Below are 23,804 nucleotides of genomic sequence, written 5' to 3'. Positions count from 1 at the left end.
CGTCTGAATGGTACTTCAACTTTACAAACACAAATACTTCATCTATGAAACAAATGTTAGTTGAATTTAAACCATATTCCCTCGTGTTTAGATCTAAGATTTTTAAAGTCTGCTTTAAAAGAGTAAGTTACTCCGTCACACTTGTAACTTGTCATAGTTGTCTGTTAATTTGGATTGTTGTACCTATTTCGATACGCAAAAAAGATTTGGAGTGTCCGGTTCAGATATAATAAAACCTGTCCATTCTCCATTGTCATCTTTTGTCTTTTGAGTGGTTGGTTACTCAGAACAATTTACAGTTGAAAAACATTTAAATAACACAAGTGTGAATAAATCAATAGATATTTTAAGCAAACTGTTATCAAATAATGTTTACGTCACAGCTGGAAATAATATTAATGCAAATACTTACGTTAGAGTTGTCGATAACCAATATGAAGTTGCTAACGTAGCAACGAAAATAGGGATTGGAGGTTCCAGCAACGCCCTTTTATCTAAACTAAAACAGGTGTATCAAAGGGCTACTTCGGATCACGTATCAGCATATATTTATCGATACAAATCTAACGCAAAGACCCCAAAAGTTTGTTTCGAATACTAATAAGGGAGGGTCTCAACTTCAAAGGATATCAGACATTCGGGAACTGAATTTGGTAAATCTGATTGCCGTAAGTTTCGGGTGTTTTACACATCAGTTGAGTGATCTACCTTCTTTTTTAGTGTGAAAATAAAGTTAAGATTAATAAATAAGGAATAGACTAAGATTTGTAAAAAGTTTAGTCGAGAAAAAAGGTGGAAAAATTGAAAATAATAAGCAAATACCGGAAACAAAGAAAACTGTGATGTAAGGAATCCTATTCATTCAAAGGGCTGAATATCTATAAAACTGCGATTAAATCTGGTTAAGTTTCCTTGTCAACAGGGTCACTCTACTAACAGAGTCTATTACTTTCAATTTTAAGTGAAATATATATTTTGAAAATCTACAGTTCAGAGCTATCAACAAATTAATAATGATATTAAAAGTTGATTAGTAAAATGCGATTAGCGCGAACATAATGTATTTATAAACGTAACTAAAAATAATTAAGCCGCTTAAACTAAAAAGGAACGAATTGAAAATGATAAAGCGAAATACAATAACGCTAAAACCCATGCTAAACATAATAAAGATACGGATAATAATGTTAAAACTGATGCTGCGGACCGTACCCAATCGTGATGCCGCCCGTATTATCTCGGAGAGATAGATATCGGAATAATGTCTTCATTACATCGGCCAATTGATTCAAACTTCGTACGGCTTTTATTTTTGCTCTTGCGTCTGGTATACTAGAATTCTCGGGACTAATTGCACGGACTTTTTGCTTTTGTATGGATTGCTTTACGTTGGGAATGAATGTTTTTACGTGTTCTGTTGTTTGACTATTTTTAGATTTTTTGAAGTAGGTATTGACTTAATAATGCTATATGGAAGAACAGGTTGAAGTTTTGTTCAAATGAATAAGGATTAATTTTTTTCGTAATTCACTGTATGTGTATGTTCTTCTTAGCCTGCTAAATAAATTCTAATAAGATCTTGAAGGTACTCTTTCTCTATAGGTAAATAAAATATCGCTGTTATAAAGGAGTTTCGTTCTACTGGCAAAGTTATTCTTACTGAGCAATAAAACCAAAATCTATGTTTAATGACTAGAACAATTTAAAACAAACAAGGTCTACTATAAGTCATTTAAGTTTTCATTTGCTACTGTCCAAAAATATAAAGACGTAGTAATTAAAGATATCTTGAACAATAGATAATTTTATTAGTTATTAAAATTACTTACTTAAAAAATATGTTTCTATTACAAACTCGCACAAGACGAACTATTCAACAAGACCTATTTGAACTATGAATCAACTAAAGAATCTCATACAACCCAAGTCAGTCTATATTAACATGCTGTCACTGTCCTATACAGAAATTAGACAATTCATTACAAGTAATTGTCTTGTGTGACTCAGCATATTATGATGGTAATGACATACGCTTATGAATTCGTGGTTCAGTAACGTGTGTGGTATTTCCTACTATTCATAATAAGAATTAAATAAATTTGTGAAAAATGTATAATTGTAAATAGCCAAATCGTGATTTCGTTATTGTAAAGATGCGTCATTTGGTAATTCTTTGCTGTCGAGTTTTTGAAATGTGACTTTTTGACTTCGGTATTGTTGTTAAGACATGACTCAATCATTTCACTAGAAACCTAAACTTACTCATAAGAAAAATAATTAGAAGGTACCTTTTAAAAGGTAAACTACAGGCATATAGGAATCCAATAAGATTTATATGGATATCTGTTGCTACTTTCTTATAAGACTAGGTTACTAGTACTATACTACTTTATTTGTTTTTGGCTGAATTGCAATTTATTTATATCTCTTATCTGCCTATTGCTTAACTTGCTCAATCTCATTTAAGTTCTATAAGATTAACTTCATTATAAAGCATGTGATGAAGATAATAAACGGATAAATTAAACCATAAAGCAAAATCACGATTCTCCTAAATTGTATCATCTGATTCGGTACCTTCATTTGTATGTACAACAGCAGTTCCTTAAACGGATGTACTGTTTTGAATAACCCGTAGCTTAACTAACTCAATAAGGCCTTAACGCTCAGTGAATTGAAAAAGGTCGGCAATTTGCATCCGACTTAAGAGGTCGAGACAAATCTCAACCTGTTGATGTATTTAGGGATGTAATATTGATTTTGTTGTTCTAGTAATCATCCATGCTTTCATCGAATCACAATTGGACTTAAAAAAATAACTGCTCTAAAAAGATGTGTCCCTAAAGAAAATAATACGAGTGACCTCAAATGATCGACTTACGATTCCACTTTCACGATAACACTGTTTACTTCTTTTGCTTCATCAATATCAATCTCTTCTAGTAAAGAGACAGGTTAAGGATACTGTGGACCTTACTAAACTTTTCCAGCATGTCCCATAGTCGATCAAATAGATAAATTATAAATTACTTTTTAAGAGTCTAAAAATAAACATGAACTAAAAAAGCTTTCTTACGTAGCAACTACCTTAACCGTTTCAAATGCATCATAGAAACTTTAAAAAAATGACTCATACAACTTTGTAAACGCCGCTTTTACCGGACCTTCCGTAGCGTTTAGTATTCAAAGAGCACATGCTTTATAATTCTCTGGCTGCTTAGTACGGAGTCAGGGTTGCTACACACATAGGCGGGTCGGCACTGTCGGTTCGGCAGCATTTGTCGATCAACAAAGCCGACCCGAAGTAATCACTGCACTTGTTCGGCTTTATTCGGCTTGTGCCGATCGGGTAGTTCATTCGAGTAAACGCATCATTCGATTCGGCAACTGCCGAACGGTATTTGTGGAACGAAAAAGCCGACTCGCAACTACTACTACAACATTCGGTTTCATTCGGCTTGTGCCGATCGGGTATATACGTAGTTCATTCGGGTTCAATCGGCACAATTCGGTTTTCATTCGGGCGTCACGCGTCGGCGTCGTCTCTGAATGTTTGTGGTCATTTTGTACATGCTTGTCGTAGTATACACACGTAAAATGGAGTGGTCGCAGGAAAAAACAATCCAATTTATCGAGTGCTATCGGTCTTACCCGTTGTTATGGGATTCAAAAGACGAATTCTATAAAAATAAAATCAAAAGACATGATGCCTTAGTAGAAATTGCAGCAAAGTTTGAAGTCGAAAAAGTTGAAGTTGAGAGAAAAATTAAAAACCTCCAAAGTCATTTTTTAAGGGAAAAAAAGAAAGAACAAGACAGCAAAAAGAGTGGATCTGGGGCCGATGAATCATTTACTTCGAAATGGTTCGCCTACAAATCTTTATTATTTTTATCATCCAGAAATAAACCTCGCAAGACTATGGATTCGCAAATGGTAAGTTGTCTACACAATTATAAATGGCCTTTTCTGTCTATGTTAAGTGTATCTGTGTTATAGATTAGATTAACTGATAATATCCATTCTCCTTATCCATCCCATCCATGTAACCCTTATCCTTGCGAAAGTATCTGTCTGTCTGTTACCTTTTCACGTCAAAGCCGCTAAACCGATTTACTTAGTTGAAAATCTAATAAAGTGCGGGCGAAGACACGGGGCGGGAAGCTAGTCCAAACTAATATTATAAAGAGGAAAGATTTGTTTTTTTGTTTTTTTGTTTGTAACGAATAAACTCAAAAACTACTGGACCGATTTGAATGAAATTTGGCACAGAGATAGACTTAACCTTCAGGAGTAACATAGGCTACTTTTTATCCCACTGCTGGGCATTGTTTGTAGTCCACGCGGGTGAAACTGCGCGCGGACCGATGATTTTTTACTAATCAATGCCCAGCCTAAACCATAGAAGCTATAAAAGCGAAATTTGGACAGTAGCTTATGTTATTAATGTTATGCAATAAAAAATAGGTTTTTTAAATTTGACTTTAAGAAAAGACCAAATGAGGTTGAAAAGAAAAATTTATAAGAATCCTATTCAAAATTTCGCCACCTGTAAGTATCATTCAATAGCTCAGTGGTAAATGCCAAGGGTCATATAGTTGATGTCGATGTCGATGGTTCGATCCGTGGTACCCGTGTGTAAGTTTTTTTTTTTTCATTTTATTTATTTTTATTGATTTTTAGAAAATATTTCTTATATTCATTGACATTTTGATTAATTTTTATTAAAATTTGAAATTTTGCCCGTTTATAGTATGGAACGACAGAGGGCGCTATTAAAAAAATTAAAATGTGAATAATTGCGTTTTCGAATTAAATATTTTTTTTTATTAAAGGTGTATTTTTATGTTATTTTTTTAAACCGGTACTTCTATTTAAAATCGGCTTAACATGCAAAATTTTTTTATTAAAATTTGAAATTTTGCCAGTTTATAGTATGGAACGACAGATGGCACTGTTAAAAAAATTAAATTTGAATGATTGCGTTTTCGAATTAAATATTTTTTTTTATTGAGGGTGTATTTCTATGTAATTTTTTTAAACCGGTACTTCTAATTAAAATCGGCTTAACATGCAAAAATTTTTATTAAAATTTGAAATTTTGCCAGTTTATAGTATGGAACGACAGATGGCGCTATTAAAAAAATTAAAAGTGAATGATTGCGTTTTCGAATTAAATAAATTTTTTATTGAGGGTGTATATTTATGTAATTTTTTTAAACCGGTACTTCTAATTAAAATCGGCTTAACATGCAAAAATCCAATAGTTACATTACCGATAGGGATCCCAATGATACCGACGGATTTACCTAAGTATATACTTTGAAAGGTTACAGTTTCCTGTAAAGGTCTCATTTGCCCTCACTATAAATAAATCCCAGAGACAAACATTTTCGATTGTTGGCATCGACCTCAGAAAGGAGTGCTTTTCGCATGGGCAATTATATGTTGCTCTTTCTCGAGTAGGATCTCCAGAAAATCAATATGTTTTGTTGCCACTTACAAATACGACGGCCAACATAGTTTTCAGTGCAGCATTACGTTAAAATAAAGGAAATTTAACGCAACCGAAGCCCCGGTCGATTGCTATGTTATTAAAATGTTTGTTCCTGGGATTTTTTTTAAATTGCCTATGTTACTCCTAAAGGTTTAGTCTATCTTTCAAATTTCATCAAAATAAGTCCAGTAGTTTTTGAGCCTATTCATTACAACCAAACAAACAAAGAAAGTTTCCCTCTTTATAATATTAGTGTAGATTAGTGTACCTAGACTACATAGTATAAAACAAAGTTAGCATTTGTATTTGTTTTATTCAACGAAATTAATTGCAGTTTACATTATATTCAAACAGTTTATTCTCGAAAGTTTTTTCATACAAAACATAATTGTAAGAAATCCCCGTGCGAAGCCGGGCCGGGTTGCTAGTTAGTAGTAAATAAAAAACTAAAATCTATACTACAACATATTTATTTAATTATCAACACAAATCTAGCTAGCTACACTGATTTTAGTACATATTAATAAATTTTAATACTTATTTTGCCAAGGAACTTTTCCTTGATGCGAGCAGAAATACTCAGCAAATTCATCCCTGACAATTTCACCGGGCGAAAAATTGTACAGCATTATTGGTTCAATATTTGCATTTTCAGCGTTAGTTTCTTCAGCCTCTCCTACGTTTATTCCCACGTCATTTGTGGCATTTCTTCTATCACCTTGAAACGCGTAGTATTCGTATAAATGCCTCGATTCATCATTTCTTCGGAGAAAATTGTGTAGATGTAATAATGCCATCACAACCTTTGTTACTTTGCTAGGTTGTAATTTGAACGGTCTTCGAAAGCACCCATACACTTTACTTAAAATTCCGAAAGTACTTTCAACCATCCGACGTGCTCGACTCAAACGATAATTGAAAATTCTAATTTTCGATCCCTTTTTCCCTAAAGATGTGTATGGTTTAATAAATCTTTCTGTTAAAGGAAATGCATTATCAGTTATAATTACGTATGGTGTCCGGCACGGTCTCCCAGGAAGCTCACTGTCTTCTGGCACATTCAATGTTTCTATATTGTCCAATATAGTATTTGAAAAAACTCCGCCGTCTGATATTCGACCTTGGCATCCAACATTAGCATACAGGATATTATAATCAGAATCTACAAGTGCCATTAACACAATACTAAAGTATTCTTTAAAATTGTAGTAATCAGTGCCACTGTGAAATGGTGCTTCAATTCGCACATGTTTCCCATCTAACGCACCGAGACAATTCGGAAAGTTCCATTTATCGTTAAAACCCTTTGCTATATTTTTCCACTTTTCTTCGGTATTTGGCATCTGAAATGTAGAAAACTATTTATTTATAAGTAATTATTATTTTTTCAGATTGATTACACTGCTGAAGACAGCTTAGATAGTACGACTGCTTGCACTGAAACCTCAGATGAATGCCGAAAGCGTTCACGCAACGTGGGGAATGTCAACGAAAAAATTTCGAGTGCATATTCTATTATGACGGAGGTATACAAAAATCGGAGTGACAAAGATGAATTCTCCTTGTTCGGTGACCAAGTAGCTGTGAAGTTGAGAAAAATTTATTGTCCTTACGCAAGACTTACTTTGCAAAATAAAATAAATACCCTTCTAATGGAGGGGGAACTCGGAGTATACGACTCATATAATTACTATCGACCAGACACAAGTACCAGCTCTGCAACTAATGATGGTACTAATAACTTTGTGCCAGATTCTGACAAACAAGGATATATTTCCATAAATAACAATAAACCAGCTTTGATTGATAATTCTCAAGAAACGCAGCTTTCCGTTCCTAAAGTTATTGCAGAAGAACAATCACGTGATCCTTTAGCTTAATGTCGTGCATTTAGTTTGTTCAAAGCAACATGCTAAAAATGTGGTGTTTATGTTGATTTATGATGGATGATAGTTCTTAAGCGACGCAACTTTCCATTCCTGAAATTATTACGGAGTAATATTCGCGTGACTGATAATTTTTTAGTTAAAAGCTAGATGCTAAAGTTATTTTATGTTGACTTTATTTGTTAATTTTATTTGTGATTGATTTCGTAATACCAAAAAATGTTTCCATTTTTTTTAATAAATAAAAAAATAAATGCAGATTCTAATTTCGAATATGTTCCTTTAACCCAACAATTAATCACCTTGAATTATTTCTTACCTGCATAAAGCTCTTCAACTCTGTGATTAAAGCTTGACTTACTACAGGTACTATTTCAGAAACACTTTGCTGTGAAATTTTGAATGTCTGCATTAAACTTCCAAATGAGTCTCCAGATACATAATATCTTAAAGTAACTCCGAGTTTTTCTTTTGCAGTTAAAGCAGTTCTCCATTTTGTATCATTTTTGTTAATTGATGGTCCAATCAGTTGAAGAAGTAATTCAAAATCACTACTTGACATTTTAAAAAAATCTTTGAATCCACCGTTGCTTCTGTATTCTAAGTTTAACACATCACAGTCATCTTCTTGTAATCTATTAAGAAAATCTTCATTGTCACGATTTTGAAGGCCTCTTCGCACCCAGAATCTTCGAGGTTTTCGTAGTAAAGAGCCGGCAATAACGACAAAAGCTGCGGAAATTAACAACACGTCGTCTTCGTCCCACATTTTTAGCACTACTGAACAAAAATTGTTGCCAAAAGCCGATCGGCATAAGTCGGCAGTTGCCGAGCCGAGTGATTGTGTGCGGCTCCGAGCGGTTTGTGATTCCCGAACATTATCTGCATATATTCGATTTTACCGCCCGGTTTGGCCGATTGTTCCATTCGGCTGTTGCCCGGCCTTTGTAATCGAGCGGCAAAGACGAGCGGCTTTTTTCCCGAACATTCATCTACACATATTCGATTTTACCGCCCGGCTGTGCCGATTAATGCCGGCCCGATTATGTGTGTAGCAACCCTCACGGTGGACCACCGGGTTTGAAAGATCTTCCCACCCCCCCACTCTGTTCCAATATACGGCGAAGGAGGGGTGAGGAAAATCAAACGGCAGATCAGGATATAAAAGCCATTTTAGGCTGACCGTGCATTTGATGCTGTAACTAGCATGTTATTTGTAGTTGTAAAGGATGAGAGCTCTTGAGAATACGTGATTGCAAATTTGATAGCGACAACGATGAAATGCAGTTTTTAAGATTGCACGCGTGGCTTTTTTTTTCATTAGTATTAGGTAGAGAGTATACCTCTAACTTAGTGAATGAAATTCCTGCCGATTGTAAGTAAATAATTAAAACAAATCTATAACACTACGCATTAGATTGTTACAAGTGTTTTAAATGTCTTATGTCTTTTATAAAAAAGAAAGAGCCACAAATATTATGTATGCTCTCATAATTTGAACGCTTGCCTGCAAAAGACACACCAGTCTCAACAACACAATTCAAAAGCAAAGAATTTAGTTCACAGTCAACCTTTCCAACGAAGTTTTTCCCTTTTGTTTCACGAGGAGCTGATATAAAAGATTATCTTATTAGTATTCAGGAAGTGAACAGATCGCACGGTTTTGACGCGTGAGCTACGAGTACGCATGAAGTTATGGGCCGTTCTTTGAAAAGAATAGTAAAGTTTGAACCAGTTTATTTACATGATAAAAAGGTCCCGAGACTACTGTCCATTTTTGTATCATTGTATAATAAGTACGCTTTTAAAATTTTAAAAAGCATAGCTAAGGAGAAACTTATTAAAATTTGTCGAGTTTAAATTTGGAATACGAAGTTTTTAACCCAGTAAGTCAATATCTTCCTGGTCTGGAGAATACGATTCTGGATCGGGCAAGTCAGGTCTTTTTATGAAGCAATTTCTCTCTGACCTAAAACCTTACAGAGGAATGTATCCCAAATGGTTTCATGACTAAACTTAAGTTAATACTTCAAGTTGCCTGGATGTGAAATACAGGTTTAATGATGGTTTTGCTTGCTGTAAGAGAATTCGTACAACTCATAACTCATTACTAAGAACAGAGTCCGTGGCAATCCACGGAAAGATTTCAAAATACTACATTTTTGTTATAAAGGTGACAGCATAAACAAGAAGAGGAAAATAAGAAATGGTATATTAAAAGTGCTAAACAACTCCAAGAGTTCCCAGTAATCCAGCTTTTGTAAGAGCATTTTTGTTTTAATTAAATTAACACAGTCGGGCTAAGTGCATTGGACTACACAGGGTGGCTGCTTTCAAGAAAATGTGAAACTAGGTACGCAGTTTCTATACATAAGTTGTGACTTGCTTTTTGTATGTTCATTTTTACTCCACTATGCAAAAGAGAAGTTCGATTTTCAAGTTTAAGATACTCGTATATATGTGTTTTGAAGAGGAAAAATAACTATTAAGCTACTTTAAATTATAACAGCGCGGTTTACAAAATTATTGTTTTGACGAACTAAAAGTTTTTCAGGTAATTTACAAACATTCATTATTTGAATCCCAATTGTATCTTAAAGCCATACAGCTGAACGTGGCCATTCAGTCTTTTCGAGACTGTTGGCTCTGTCTACCCCGCAAGGAATATAGACGTGATAATATATATTTTACTAAATTTAACCCAGACCCACAAAAACCTTTCAACGAATTCGGTAATAGCAGAAATAAGACCACAAAGAGTGACATTTCAATAAACCTTTCGCGCAAAGAAGCAATTTCGGAATCGTCATTGAAATATGAACATGAAATAGAAATACAGTTACTTATGGGGTAATTCTGTAACACTTGCGACGTCGACAGTCAAATCGGCAAAAAATATACGAACGCCACGCTTTGTGATATCGGAGACATCTTAACAAGGTACCCTGTATGTTATAGAGTTATCAAAGTAATGGATTTTTAGAATTTTCTCCGGGTTATTGTCATTTTTATCACTTATTGGATTTGTCTTTCAGAAGTTTCTGATTCTTAAAATTGTTATACCTAATGCTATTGGATAAGATTGTAGTGAACTAAACGAAGAATGATAAAGTATACAGAAGACTCGTGGAAAAAGAGGAAAACGGTAATAAAATGGAAGCATTGTCAAAGCTTGGTATCATGTTAACTCAATCCATTACAGAATGAAATCAGAAATTTGAATTTATTTCAACTCAATGCTGACTGGAGTCAAATCTTATTTGAAATCATTGGAGTTATTTTGAGTAAAATTATAAATAAATATACAAGTACGGGACAAATTACAGAAATTGAGTTAGCCTCGATGTAAGTTCGAGACTTGTGTTACGAGATACTAACTCAACGATACCTACTATATTTTATAAGAAATATTTATAAAAATAAACATCCGAGACCCAGACCAATTAGAAAAAGTTCTATTCTGATCATGCCCTGACCGGGATTCGAACCCGGTACCTCCGGTGTCACAGACAAGCGTACTGCTGCTGCGCCACAGAGCCCGTCGTTTTATATTAAAAAAATCGTGGCTCAGAAGAATCAAATTTAATAAAATAAGCCTAATTGTTCATATACATACTTAAAGATCAAAGTTGTGTCACAAATACCGGTCAAATACCTACCAAATATTGTAACTATAAGCAAGAAGAAGACTTCAAACCGCCCGTTAACAGCATAAAACATGATATTACCGTAAATTACCTGTACATTAAACTGTAAGTAATCAAAAGTCACGCCAGAGCCAAAGCCGGTAACGCTACGGGCGATACGTAGCGAAATAACATAGATGTCTAAATGTAGATGCGGCGGGAGTATCGTGAATAATTTCCGAGGTTATGCCGGCAGCCCGTGTGAATTTGACGTCACGATTTTAAGGTTGATGTAGACGGAAATAGTAAAGGGTTCACCCGAAGGGGTAGTACAGTTGTATACAGAGAAACTTAGCCCTGTGATATTGGTTTGTATGAATTTGTTTCGGGGTCACTTTCCCTGCAAGTAATGAAGACTACATATTTAGAATTGGCACGGGCATCGCATTACTTTCTTAATGGAAGCTCGTCTGTTTAAACTTTCGCCAGTACGTTCTTCCAGGTCATCATCATGCACATGAGAATCTCGAATTCAAAGTTTTCCTCCTTCACGTGTGAACCGGCTTAAACAAATTGAAAATACTTTGTCGTGAAACTATAATCCGCGGAACCCTAAAACCGGAGAGAATCGCAAGCACGCTAGCTCACGCGACCACCACCCAGCTGGCAACTGGTTTTGAAAACCATTAATTAATGAAAACTGATGTACAATGGCCGGCACAGGTCATTGAACCCGCGTAATTAAATTTTATGAAAACGCCATGACAATGACCTTTTTTATTTGTACTTTGATAGCGTGTTCGAGTTGGTATTTACTTCGTAAATCTTTAAGGCATCTGTGTAATGTTTTTAAGAGATTAAGTTGTAAAAAGGAGTTTGGCGGGATTATTCAGTTATATTGACGATGCGCACACTAGTTGTTGCCCGCAACTCCGTTTGCGTTAGTATTTGAATAAAATAAACTCAATGGGGTATTGAAACGCGTAGACCACAGACAAGATGGCGGGACTACTTCAGATAGAGGTTTGTGGAGGAAGAAAGCTAGAAGGTAAGCTATAAATTAATCTAATTAAATAATTAACAAAATTGTTGGTGATACTGATATTGTAATGTTTAATTACAGGCATTATATTACGACAGATGGACATGTCAAACATAGCGAAACTATAAGGATAGAAATCACACAAAATTTCTAAAAACCTATGATAAACAAAACACACCCACAGTATTTATTAACATAATAAATTCATTATACATAACCATCAACGGAGAAGTATCAAGATAATAATCACATTATTTTATATTTTAATTGTAACCTGATACCTGGTACTATAAATATGGTTATGGAATGTCTGTCTTGTTAAATTCGTTTATAATTCTATTTATTATTTAAACAAGACTTTTATTTTAATTTTTTAATTGCCAGTTTGACTACTTATTTAAATTATTAGTTGACTTTTTTGAAGTAATATTTTTGTTCATGTACTTTAAAAATATAATGTTACGGGAAAAATGTTCTTATAAACAAATGCAACTAAAACTCCTCCTGAACTAATTTAAAACTGTATATTTCCGTTAAAACAATTACATTTTACATTAAATACAAACGGGACCTATATCTTAACAATTTGCTCTTCAACTTGTCTCTCGATCGTCACTTTTTTATTTATGTTCTGTCTGAAAATCTCTTTTTTTATTTGTGGCCAGTTGCAAACATAAAGAGTTTGCTTATTTCCAAACATACCGCCCGCCAAGGACATCATTGAGGATGTCCTTATTACAAAAAGGAGTGTCTGTCAAAATAATTTGTTTAAAAGTAATATAAAAGTGATATTTACAAAGTTCAACAAATAACAAGTTCTGAAATACAATAAAATAAGAAACACAAGAGAATTGATATAATTATGAATAAGATATTTAAGTGCCTGATATGATCCACCCAAAAACGGTATTTTGAGCTAACATAGAACTGGTAGGGCTCTTGATTATACCAGGTTTTATAATTGAACTATAAATGTTTGCTCCTAATAAGAGGTCTATTTTATTTGAATGATGATTAATATCATAAAACATTGAATCAGCTAATTGAAGCCCATTTTTCTGCATCCAATTAAAATTATTTAAATGCGCATTAATATTCCGTTGTGGCAATGTTGTTATATTGTCTAAAACATATGCGCTAATATGTAAATTACAGTTTTGATCAACCCTAGATCCTATAGTTAATTTAACCATGTGGTTAACCTTTGTCGCGGTACTGTTGCCCAGTCCACCTATACATTCGCGGACAGGAAACTTTTTGAGGCCTAGTTTACGAACTGTATCTTCGGTTACAAATGAGCACTGAGAACCTTGATCTATTAATGCCCTACTAGTTTTAATTTCTCCAGTGCTGGACTTTGAATACACTAATGCTGTCGGTAGTATTACTTGGTTTGAATGCAGATCGGATAGCTCGTAATTGTTTTCATTTTTTGAGAATATATGACCTGCTTTCATGTGAGGTTTAGTGTACTTTTGATTATTTACAGAGAGTGATGACGAGCATGACATATTTTACAAACATCGAGTTTTTTACATTTATATACATTATGGTTACTTCCTAAACAATTTATACATATTTTATTCTGCACTACAAAATTCTGTCTACCTTCTAAAGAGAGTTTAGCAAACTTTTTACAGAAGCATAATTTATGTAATTGGGAACAATATTCACATTGCATCTTCGATTTCTTTGTAGCTAGCATTGATGTTAAAACGATGTTTGCAGGGAACTCAATGGGCTGTTGCACTGCATGTTTTGGCTCTATTTCTACGAACTCTAAGGCACGAAAACGACGCTCAATAAATGACTTGAAACTTTGAAAAGATGGTAATTCATTTGAATCGGAACTTTGCAAGCTTAGCTCCCACTGTTTGCGAGATTCCAAGTCAAGTTTTTCGGAGACAATGTGTATTATAAAAATATCCCAGGAATCTACGTCTACGTCTAAATTTCGAAGTGCACTCAAGCAATCAATAGTTGTATCCAATAGGTTTTTTAATAAAGTACTGGACTCTTTGTGCATAGTTTTTTGATTCAGTAGTCTGCTTAGTATATGGTTGATCAGATATTTTTTGTTATTATATCTACGTTCTAATAGCTCCCAGCATCGAGTATAATTTATATCTGTGATGGGTATATGTCTAAGAAGCTGCTCTGCTTCACCTGTGAGATGGCCTTTAAGGTAGTATAATTTATGGATGTTATCTATTTTGCGGTTGTTATGAACTAAAGAGACAAACATGCTACGAAACGTTGTCCACTCTAAATAGTTCCCAGAAAAAGTGGGAATACAAATTTTAGGTAATTTTACACTTGATGCTGAACTTCTTACGTGGCTGTTATGTGAATCTGTCGGACTTAACTTTTTTAAGCTAAGTTTCATATGCGTTTTACACTCCACATATATTTCCTCAGCATCATCATACATACAGTCACGTATATTATCAGAGTTTTCTAATTCTAATGAACTGTACAATTTTAGATCATTTTCTCTATATAGCGACCAATCCCGTTCTAAATTTTCTAACCGTGTTTCTATGTGTTCGGGAGATAGTTTGTCTTGCGGATATTTCATAAAATTTACAAGGGTCTTTTTCATTGTGTTCTTTAGTTTATTTTGAATATTTAGAAGGGCTTCCATATTAAGGTATAGATATCTACAATTATTATAAATATATTATGAACGAATTGTACAATGTACTAAGTTGTAGAAAAATGTTTTAATGATCTTCGCTTGACGGTCTCTTACTCTTGACAAAACACAAACAAATAAATGTACTCACAAATTGGGGTCTTCACTAATAAACACACATAGTATAGCGGATAATTCTTCTTTCTTGAGTTACAAAGGTCTAGTTCCTAAGGCCTGTTACAGCTGACATCTGCTTCATAGTTGTTTTGTTGAAATATTCTTCAAGAAACTTCCAACTTTATAACGTTTTAGGGAATGGTTTATACTCATACTCTTGCAAAATCTTTTCACACAGGTATATAAATTATGTAAAATCATGTTGCTATAGAACTATATTGAATTGGACTGTTTATAATAATTAAAACTGGAAATTATGTGGCTCGATTGAGGACCAATGTTCATGTACTTTAAAAATATAATGTTACGGGAAAAATGTTCTTATAAACAAATGCAACTAAAACTCCTCCTGAACTAATTTAAAACTGTATATTTCCGTTAAAACAATTACATTTTACATTAAATACAAACGGGACCTATATCTTAACAATTTGCTCTTCAACTTGTCTCTCGATCGTCACTTTTTTATTTATGTTCTGTCTGAAAATCTCTTTTTTTATTTGTGGCCAGTTGCAAACATAAAGAGTTTGCTTATTTCCAAACAATTTTCGTTTGGTGAAATATAATATGGCTGCTTTGCCAGTTGTTAATGTTTAAATTTATTGTAATTTCTATAAAAAAAAATATATTACTCCATCTTTTAATAAAGTTTTGTAACTTAAACTAAGTATCAAATGGATTATAACGTCAAATTAAATTGCTTGCCAGTATCTCTGCACAGCAACCTATTTGAATCTCAATTCTAGCATTAAGCCAAATAGATGAACGTGGCCTATCAGTCTTTTCAAGACTGTTGGCTCTGTCCACCCCGCAAGGGATATAGACGTGACCACATGTATGTATGTATGTAAAAATAGCGAAATTCTCGTATATTTAGTAGCTGTATCGACTACGCATATTACCCGAATGGTTCTAGTAAATAAGAATCGTAATATCGATACCGTTGTTTCCCAAGTCCATTCGATTCGATGGGCTCCCCAGGAAAGTGATCGTAAGGGTAAATCGATAATGTTACCCCAGTTTCTGTAAACGGTACGAATTTTTATTTATTTTTTCAGATTTTCATTTCAATAGTGGCAGCATTTATGATTGAAAATTATAAAAAAAAACTGGCTAAGTGCGAATCGAACGTTTATTTCTAGATTTTAGTGTTTGTTGTATTGGCAACAAATACTCGTATATACAATCTGTGATAATTACAGCTGTCCAGTTATCATCATACGGTTCATGAGATACGGCCAGGTGACAGTCAGACGGACAAATGGAGATTTTTATTTTGTACAATTTGCGCAAGGAAAGAAGAAGTCGGTATCTTATAAATATTTATTCTTAAAAAAATACTGTTTTTAACATACAACTCTGTATCATGACCCGCGCGACGCCGTCTTTATCACGCGGTTAATTACGCTTTTTATTATAACGGGAAATGGGACAGCGATAGTTTATCGAGCGATAAAAACAGCTTCGCGCGTGCAATGCTTAAAAGATTTTTGCCACTTGTGTCAGACAATTACTTAATTATAATTGTACTTTTAACGTAGTTGAGGTGTTCTCTATTTAATTATATTTTAACGGCCTCTGTGGCGCAGCTGTAATACGTTTGTCTGTGACACCGGAGGTCCCGGGTTCGAATTCCGGTCAAGGCATGATGACAAACGAACTTTCTCTGATTGGTCTGGGTCTTGGTATTTATTCTATCTAAGTATTTATTATAAAATACAGTATCGTTGTGTTAGTATCTCGTAACACAAGTTTCAATCTTACTTCGACACTAAATGTGTAATTTTTCCCGTATATATATTTTTAAAATGTACCAGACAGTTTATTATCACGTTAAACCTTAAATGTATTAACTAACCTCAAGTCACAATATATTTGGCTATCAATGCACTCTGAATAGATTTTATGTAAATTCAGATAATTGCATTAAACCAAGCCTTGTTCATTAGTACTGCAACATATTTCCTGTGCGCAACGACCTTTGTTGCAGATGCAGGAACTTTTGAAAAGAATATAATATATAGTAATTAAGTATAAAATTGATTTGATTTACTTTTACATACATATAGTCACGTCTATATACCTTGCAGGGTAGACAGAGCCAACAATCTTGCAAAGACTAAATGGCCACGTTCAGCTATTTGGCTTAATGATAGAATTGGGATTCAAATAGTGGCAGGTTGCTAGCCCATCGCCTAAAGAAGAATCCCAAGTTTGTAAGCCTATCCCTTAGTCGCCTTTTACGACATCCATGGGAAAGAGATTGAGTGGTCCTATTGTTTTTTGTATTGGTGCCGGGAACCACACGGCATGTATTCCATCATTAATGTTTTGTCCACACGAAGAATACTTTAATTTGCCCATTTAAAAACAATACGTCTTAAAATATATTTAATTCTTTTTTAATAATATAAAACGTCATAAAACGAAACTCATAAGTAGAGCTGTGTAAACACACCTTTTTCTAGAACACACAGTTTCGTCTCAGCATAAACACGTCGCGATAAGTATAAGTAATAAAGTACGTTTACATGCGAAGCACTTACCCACAGATAATTCTTTAATTAACTCGCTCGTAGATATCTTAATTAAATCACTCACAGTAAATAAAAAATCACCGCCACTGTTATTGGAGTAAGTATTTTTATTAATCTGGGTTGTGAAGCAATTTTTTTTTTTGTAGTGTGATTAGAAAACTCGTTCTACAGTTAAAAAGGAAAAACTACATAAATACTATTGTCAGGTTGGCTGGAAGAGATCCTACTTAGGGATAAGCCCGCCTTTGTACTTACATACATACATACATAATATGTATGTATGTATGTAAGTACAAAGGCGGACATGACAGTACAGACGAGACCATATTATGGTCTCGTCTATATCCCTTGTGGGGTAGACAGAGTCAAAAGTCTTGAAAAGACTGAATGGCCACGTACAGCTATTTGGCTTAACGATAGAATTGAGATTCAACTAGTGACAGGTTGCTAGCCCATTCCAGATCCCAAGTTTGTAAGCCTATCCCTTAGTCGCCCTTTAATTGACATCAAGTTTTTGGTATCAATATTTATCGTAAGTGTATTTATCGAACATTATTCCGAAAGTTATACATTAACTGCGCCATTAATTTATTATAACGATAATATAAATAACATTTTGGCAAAATAACATAAATCATTATTGCCTGAAATTGCCCCCAATGACGTCACAGGTTCGGTTCTTCGTTTATGACGCCATAAATTTAATCAGGATTGTAATATAATACCTTGGAAATTTCAAATAGAGGTAGTTAGTCATAAAGCGTGTTTTACGACAAATTTTGTCCAATATTTACGTTATAAATCACTACGCATGGTCTGGTTCTTAGTTGTCTTCTTCCTAGTGGCTTTAGTCCCGGTTGTATCCTTACTTTTACTTATCCATCTCTTTCCTATGAATGTCGTAAAAGGCGACTAAGGGATAGACTTACAAACTTGGGATTCTTTTTAGGCGACGGGTTAGCAACCTGTCACTATTTGAATTTCAATTCTATCATTAAGCCAAATAGCTGAACGTGGCCATTCAGTCTTTTCAAGACTGTTGGCTCTGTCTACCCCGCAAGGGATATAGACGTGACCATATGTATCTATGTATGTATTCTTATCTCTCTGGTGAGGAGCCCGGGGTATGCTTTTGACCACGCACAACTCAAACCGTTTTGTTTAGAAACTTGAAATTTGGCGGGTTTTTGGGTCCTTATAGTCTAATAGAGGATCACCCGAAATTCCTACAGACACGGAAGGTAACGGTTTTTTTTTCATTTAACGCGGGCAGTTCCACGGCTACTTGTTTGTTTGTTTGTAAATACATTATTGTACCTAACAAATTTTAAGTAGAACATAAAAATACATTAAAAATAACGATGTACAAGGTCGGACTTATCCCTGTGAGGAATTTCTTTCCAGTTACTAGAGTAACTAATAAAAAAAACATTAGAAAGACGGTGGACTGAAGAACTATAACAAGGGACCCTAAAGGAAGCCTGATCGACATTACCTGAGTGATCTTCAACGTTATAAAATCAAGATGGCGGGAAATAGTGACGAATACTCTGTCCACCTCATTGTGACCACTATGCCAAGTATGAAGCGACATAGAAGAGGAAATAATAAATCACAAGGTATAATCTGTTTCTGTACCGCACAAAAGTTCTGAACGGTCGGGCGGGAAAACTATCTAAAAGTCTCAAACTTTGTTCAAGCGACGAAAATAGCGGTTTAAGTTATAGCTAGGTATTGTTGTGGGAATTTTTACACGTTTTCAAGACGAGTGAGTAACAGTTTGGGAAGTTTATTTTGTTCGTAATTTTTGGCGTGTTTTCACCGGTAAGTTGTAGGTTATGGCGTTCGTTATTTTGCTTGCGATAGACTGAACATGTGTTCGAATGGTATATTATTATTTTTGAGTTTTCTTTATGTATTTCCAGTAACATTAAGTCTGTATCTATTCATATAATATAGGTTAAATAGAAATATAATTAATTTATGGGCTTAATAATGCATGTATGCTTGCATGTTCATCAAATAATCATTAATATACTTATATATTATACTAGCTGTGCCCGCGACTTCGTCCGCGTGGAATAGTTATTGAAACCATCAAGGATGAATAATTTTCCCCCCGTTTTTTTCACATTTTCCATTAATTCTTTTCTCCTTATATGATATAGCGTGATGTTATATAGCCTAAAGGCTTCCTCGATAAATGGTCTATTCAACGCAAATTTTTTTCAATTCGAACCAGTAGTTCCTGGGTTTAGCGCGTTCAAACAAACAAACAAACTCTTCAGCTTTATAATATTACGAGTAATATAGATTTTTTGTACTGAGTGACTGGTTGATATTATATTGTACCGTCTAAACCAATGCGCAGGACCTCAAAATTTAACATTTGTGTTCTGTGTAGCAATAGCGGAGTACTAAAAAACTGTCGAATCGAGAACCTCCTCCTTTCTTGAAGTCGGTTAAAAAAAGATACCCATCTCGAAATTCCCACAGAACGGGATAATACGACTATTATCATTTCAAACGAGCGGAGTTGCGGGCGTGATCTAGTAATTCGTAAATGAGAAATAAAACAGGCTGTTAAATAAATATAAATATATATATATATATATACGGGACAAATTACACAGATTGAGTTAGCCTCGAAGTAAGTTCGAAACTTGTGTTACGAGATACAAACTCAACGATACTATATTTTATAATAAATACTTATAAACATCCAAGACCCAGGCCAATAGGAGGAAGTTCGTTTCTCATCAAGCCCTGGCCGGGATTCTAACCCGGGACCTCTGGTGTTACAGACAAGAGTATTACCGCTGCGCCACAGAGGCCGTATGTTCCTTCTTAGCATTCCACACATTCAGGTGCTATTCAAAATGACACATTGTTTACAAAAACACACAAATCATGAGGGATGACAGCGCTTAAGAGAACAACTGTAGATGTTTTGAGGGCCATTGTAACAGACTATGTATTGTCAAATAGTAAAAAGTGAAAAAGTCGGTCGGCTGGTTTTAGTACTCATTAAGTGGCATGTTTTTGTTAAAAAAATATAAAGAGTAAGGTTTAATTTTGTATTTTTTCCATCAGATTTTAGTGTAGAGAATTTTTTGTTTTAATGCATTAAACAAATTATAAAAATACATGTAGATAAATAAATTATTGCAACGGACTTATCAAAAATTCGATTAATAATTAATTATTATTATATTATAGTTCACTGTTAATTTGCCGGTTGATTGGAAGAGATCTCTTCGTGGGATAAGTCCGCCATTGGAAGTGATTTATTTCTTTCATAACTATGTGTTATTTCTTGTAACTGTAAATTTCTGTCCAGTAAAGATATTACAAACAAACAAATATTTTTAGAATTCCTTTGCCTAAAAACCAAACATCACAAAACTATTATCTGATTTTCTTCAGAAAGGAAGTACTTATGTTATTGAAACATTTTAATCCTTACATACAAACATACAAATAATTACGTCTATATCCCCTGCGGGGTAGACAGAGCCATCAGCCTTTAAAATATTAATAAGGCCACATTCATCTATTTGGCCTAATAAAAGAATTGAGATTCAAATAGTAACAGGTTGCTTGACCATAGCCTAAAAGAAGAATTCCAATCATTCAATCCAATCAGCCTATCACATAGTCGCCTTTTACGACATCTATAGAAAAGAGATGGAGTGGTCCTATTCTTTTTTCTATTGGCGCCGGGAACCACACAATCAAATGTTTTAAATGACGCGGCAGGGAGTTTGTGGAGGTTGTAAATTTTAGAACGTCTGTGACCAATGCCTTTCATTCACATATTCTTCAAAGTTTTATTGAACGGCCCATTCATTAGAGCTAATGGTATCGTGTTAATAGATACTTCCCGTTCACTGTTTATGTAAGTAACGTTTAATTTGATTTTACTTTGACTTTTTAGTGTTTTTTTAACCCTTCATATGGACGTGGTTCTTTACAATGATACAGGTATTTCAGAAAAAAAAAATGTTGTTATTTTCTAAACACCTTCTGTTGTGATTTGACAAATTATAAGAGTATTTCCATGAACTGAAATACCATTGTGTTTTAAATTTGAAATCACGTCTATATCGCTTGCGGGTTAGATAGAGCCAACATTCTCAAAAAGACTGAACTAAACTAAAGAATAAACAAGAACTTAAGATGGAGGGAGAAAATAAAAAATTACTATTCAATACCTAATATTATATTTTTATGTCTACACAGGCAAAATAAGCAGTTTCTTCTTGACTATCGGACCTGCATTGAAGAAAAAACCTATGTACATGATTGCGGCGGCTTAGATTGCTTGCATACTTTTGGATCCTACTTATTGACTTTTAGAAATCAGAAGCTTTCATCTAGCATCATGTAGTATTAATGGCACTAATGAATACGCTGATCTCACAAAAAAAGTAAGCGGCATGTTTATTCATCCATTTAAAAATCTACACATACAAATAGAGACAGGTTGCTAGCCCATCACCTAAAAAAGGATCCCATGTTTGTAAGCCTATCCCTTAGTCGTCTTTTACGACATTCATGGGAAAGAGATGTTGTGGTCCTATTCTCTTTTTGTATTGGTGCCGGGAACCACACGGCAAAAAAAAATAAGAATTATTATTTGTGGTTGTACGGCTCATTGATTCAAAAAAGAGGTCGGCTATTGGTTATAGCCTCTGTAAATTGGAACATAAATGATACCCGCATGCAATCATAGCGGTAATTTTGAAATTGTTAGCAAACACATAGTGAAACAGGAAGTTAAATATTGGATTCCGAGTGTTTATTTCATTAACGATAGTGTTTTGAATTTGGCAAATAAAAGCCGCAATAATAAGTTTTGGTGGTTTTCATCAATTTGTTAAATCGGTTTTAGAATATCTATATTATCATGAGTAAAAATAATTATCTTATTTTCTATACTACCTTTAAAGCTTTTTCTTGAAGCCACCTCAAATATCAGTTCAACTATTGATTTTTTATGTGTTCGCAATTATTACACCAATAGTACACTGATTTTGATGTTTAATTGGTAGTAAAACTGTATAAGTAATTATGCTATTAGCATTTCATACGCCTATTTACCTTTGAAGCTCAAAAAAGTTTTGAATTAATAAATATTATGTATTCGCTCGATAGTGATCTCATACTCTTCAGGTCAAGATCTGATTGTGGACAATCAAGGGAAATCATTTTTTTTTAAATACTGTTTATTTAACGTCATAATATTTTGAGCTATATTTGATAACAGCAGCGTCAAAGACTACTAAAGTTGATACTTTACAGTTTCATATATTTCTGAAATGTTTTCAACTGAAACAATATTTGCTAGATAAATATCTATGTCATATTTCCAACAAATTTGAGATTAAAAATAAATGCTAGACATAAGAACTTTGCGTGGGAAACGTTTAAGATCATCGTAAAAGATAAAATGGCTTCAGTACCTACATATTTTATTAAAAAACTTAAGCCATTCTCCCAATGCGGTGGACGTCACAAGTTAGGAATATCTTCGATCTTGTTCAATATTAAAAAAATCTCATTGATTCTCATTATCTCTGGAAATGTCGGAATATTTTGTAGAATATAAAAAGAACTACACAATTTTATGAAGGTCCACAATTGATCTTTTTTCTTTCTTTAGATTGGATAGACTTTGGTTTGTTACTGTTATCCTAATTATGTAAATAAATACTCGTATTATCAGCCTTAAATTCATACTTTGATTGTTGTCAGTAATTGGCGGTTGTAGCTTTACTTAAGTATTTGTTACTAAAAAAATCTTCTCTTGTTGACTTTTCATTTCACAGACAAAATATACGCTTCATCAGTAATTATTTTTTAATGTTTGGCTATAAGACAGCTCTCTGTTTAGAACCCGAAAAATATTATCACAAATATATTTCCACATACAGACTTCTTGTATTGTAGTCCTAGCGAGAGCGGTGGCAACTTCTAATGTCGTTTCAAACTCAGAAACGGAGGAATTTCAGAAATTTGAGAAATTACTCGTCCATCTTGCTAATAAGACTGTAGAACTTACGATAGATACTCCCGCTGTAACAGTTGAGAATGTAATCATACGTGGGCCAACTTCGTTCAACTTCGCATGAAATACGATTTAGCAAAACCGTGTTGTACGAGTAATACTCAAAGTCTTTGAGCCTTTTTGGTATATTACTTACGTAAAACGAGTTACTTTAGTTAGTTCTGCTGTTAGAGAACATGTTGTGTTTTTTTTCCTTGGAAGAGAAGGGATAATATAATACTTTTAAACTTTCGCGTTGCATCAAAACCGGTCAAAACGTCAGCAAAAAGGGTTTAATTCCCGTTTGTTTAAGAGTGCCGTGTGGTTCCCGGCACCAATACAAAAAAGAATAGGACCA

General features: G+C 34.0%; 3 protein-coding genes across 4 annotated transcripts in view; 1 reads left to right on the top strand and 2 right to left on the bottom strand.

Moving 5' to 3' along the window:
* LOC106136254 (uncharacterized) overlaps window positions 1-23,804 on the bottom strand; it is a 166,871-nt gene that overhangs the window by 119,854 nt on the left and 23,213 nt on the right. The gene's annotated exons all lie outside the window — the stretch shown is intronic.
* LOC132902792 (uncharacterized) lies at window positions 3,239-7,706 on the top strand. The gene is made up of 2 exons (XM_060949148.1): window positions 3,239-3,933; window positions 6,886-7,706. Exons 1-2 carry the CDS (start codon window positions 3,550-3,552, stop codon window positions 7,372-7,374), a joined length of 873 nt encoding a protein of 290 aa, XP_060805131.1. The 5' UTR covers window positions 3,239-3,549; the 3' UTR covers window positions 7,375-7,706.
* LOC106140276 (uncharacterized) lies at window positions 4,610-8,149 on the bottom strand. The gene is made up of 2 exons (XM_013341852.2): window positions 7,700-8,149; window positions 4,610-6,837 (listed from the first exon to the last, which is right to left on the bottom strand). The coding sequence occupies exons 1-2, from the start codon at window positions 8,147-8,149 to the stop codon at window positions 6,025-6,027; spliced, it is 1,263 nt and encodes a 420-aa protein (XP_013197306.1). The 3' UTR covers window positions 4,610-6,024.

This window comes from Amyelois transitella, chromosome 18 (genome assembly GCF_032362555.1).
Source record: "Amyelois transitella isolate CPQ chromosome 18, ilAmyTran1.1, whole genome shotgun sequence".
Taxonomy (NCBI): domain Eukaryota; kingdom Metazoa; phylum Arthropoda; class Insecta; order Lepidoptera; family Pyralidae; genus Amyelois; species Amyelois transitella.
This window is presented reverse-complemented; position numbering and strand designations above follow the sequence as displayed.

What these genes read in the sequence shown, in the direction of transcription:
- LOC132902792 (XM_060949148.1), top strand. Translation starts at nt 3,550, where the DNA reads ATGTTTGTGGTCATTTTGTACATGCTTGTCGTAGTATACACACGTAAA. An exon ending in AGACTATGGATTCGCAAATG is followed by an intron (nt 3,934 to 6,885) that starts GTAAGTTGTCTA and finishes TTATTTTTTCAG; the next exon opens with ATTGATTACACTGCTGAAGA.
- LOC106140276 (XM_013341852.2), bottom strand. Translation starts at nt 8,149, where the DNA reads ATGTGGGACGAAGACGACGTGTTGTTAATTTCCGCAGCTTTTGTCGTT. An exon ending in AGTTGAAGAGCTTTATGCAG is followed by an intron (nt 6,838 to 7,699) that starts GTAAGAAATAAT and finishes TCTACATTTCAG; the next exon opens with ATGCCAAATACCGAAGAAAA.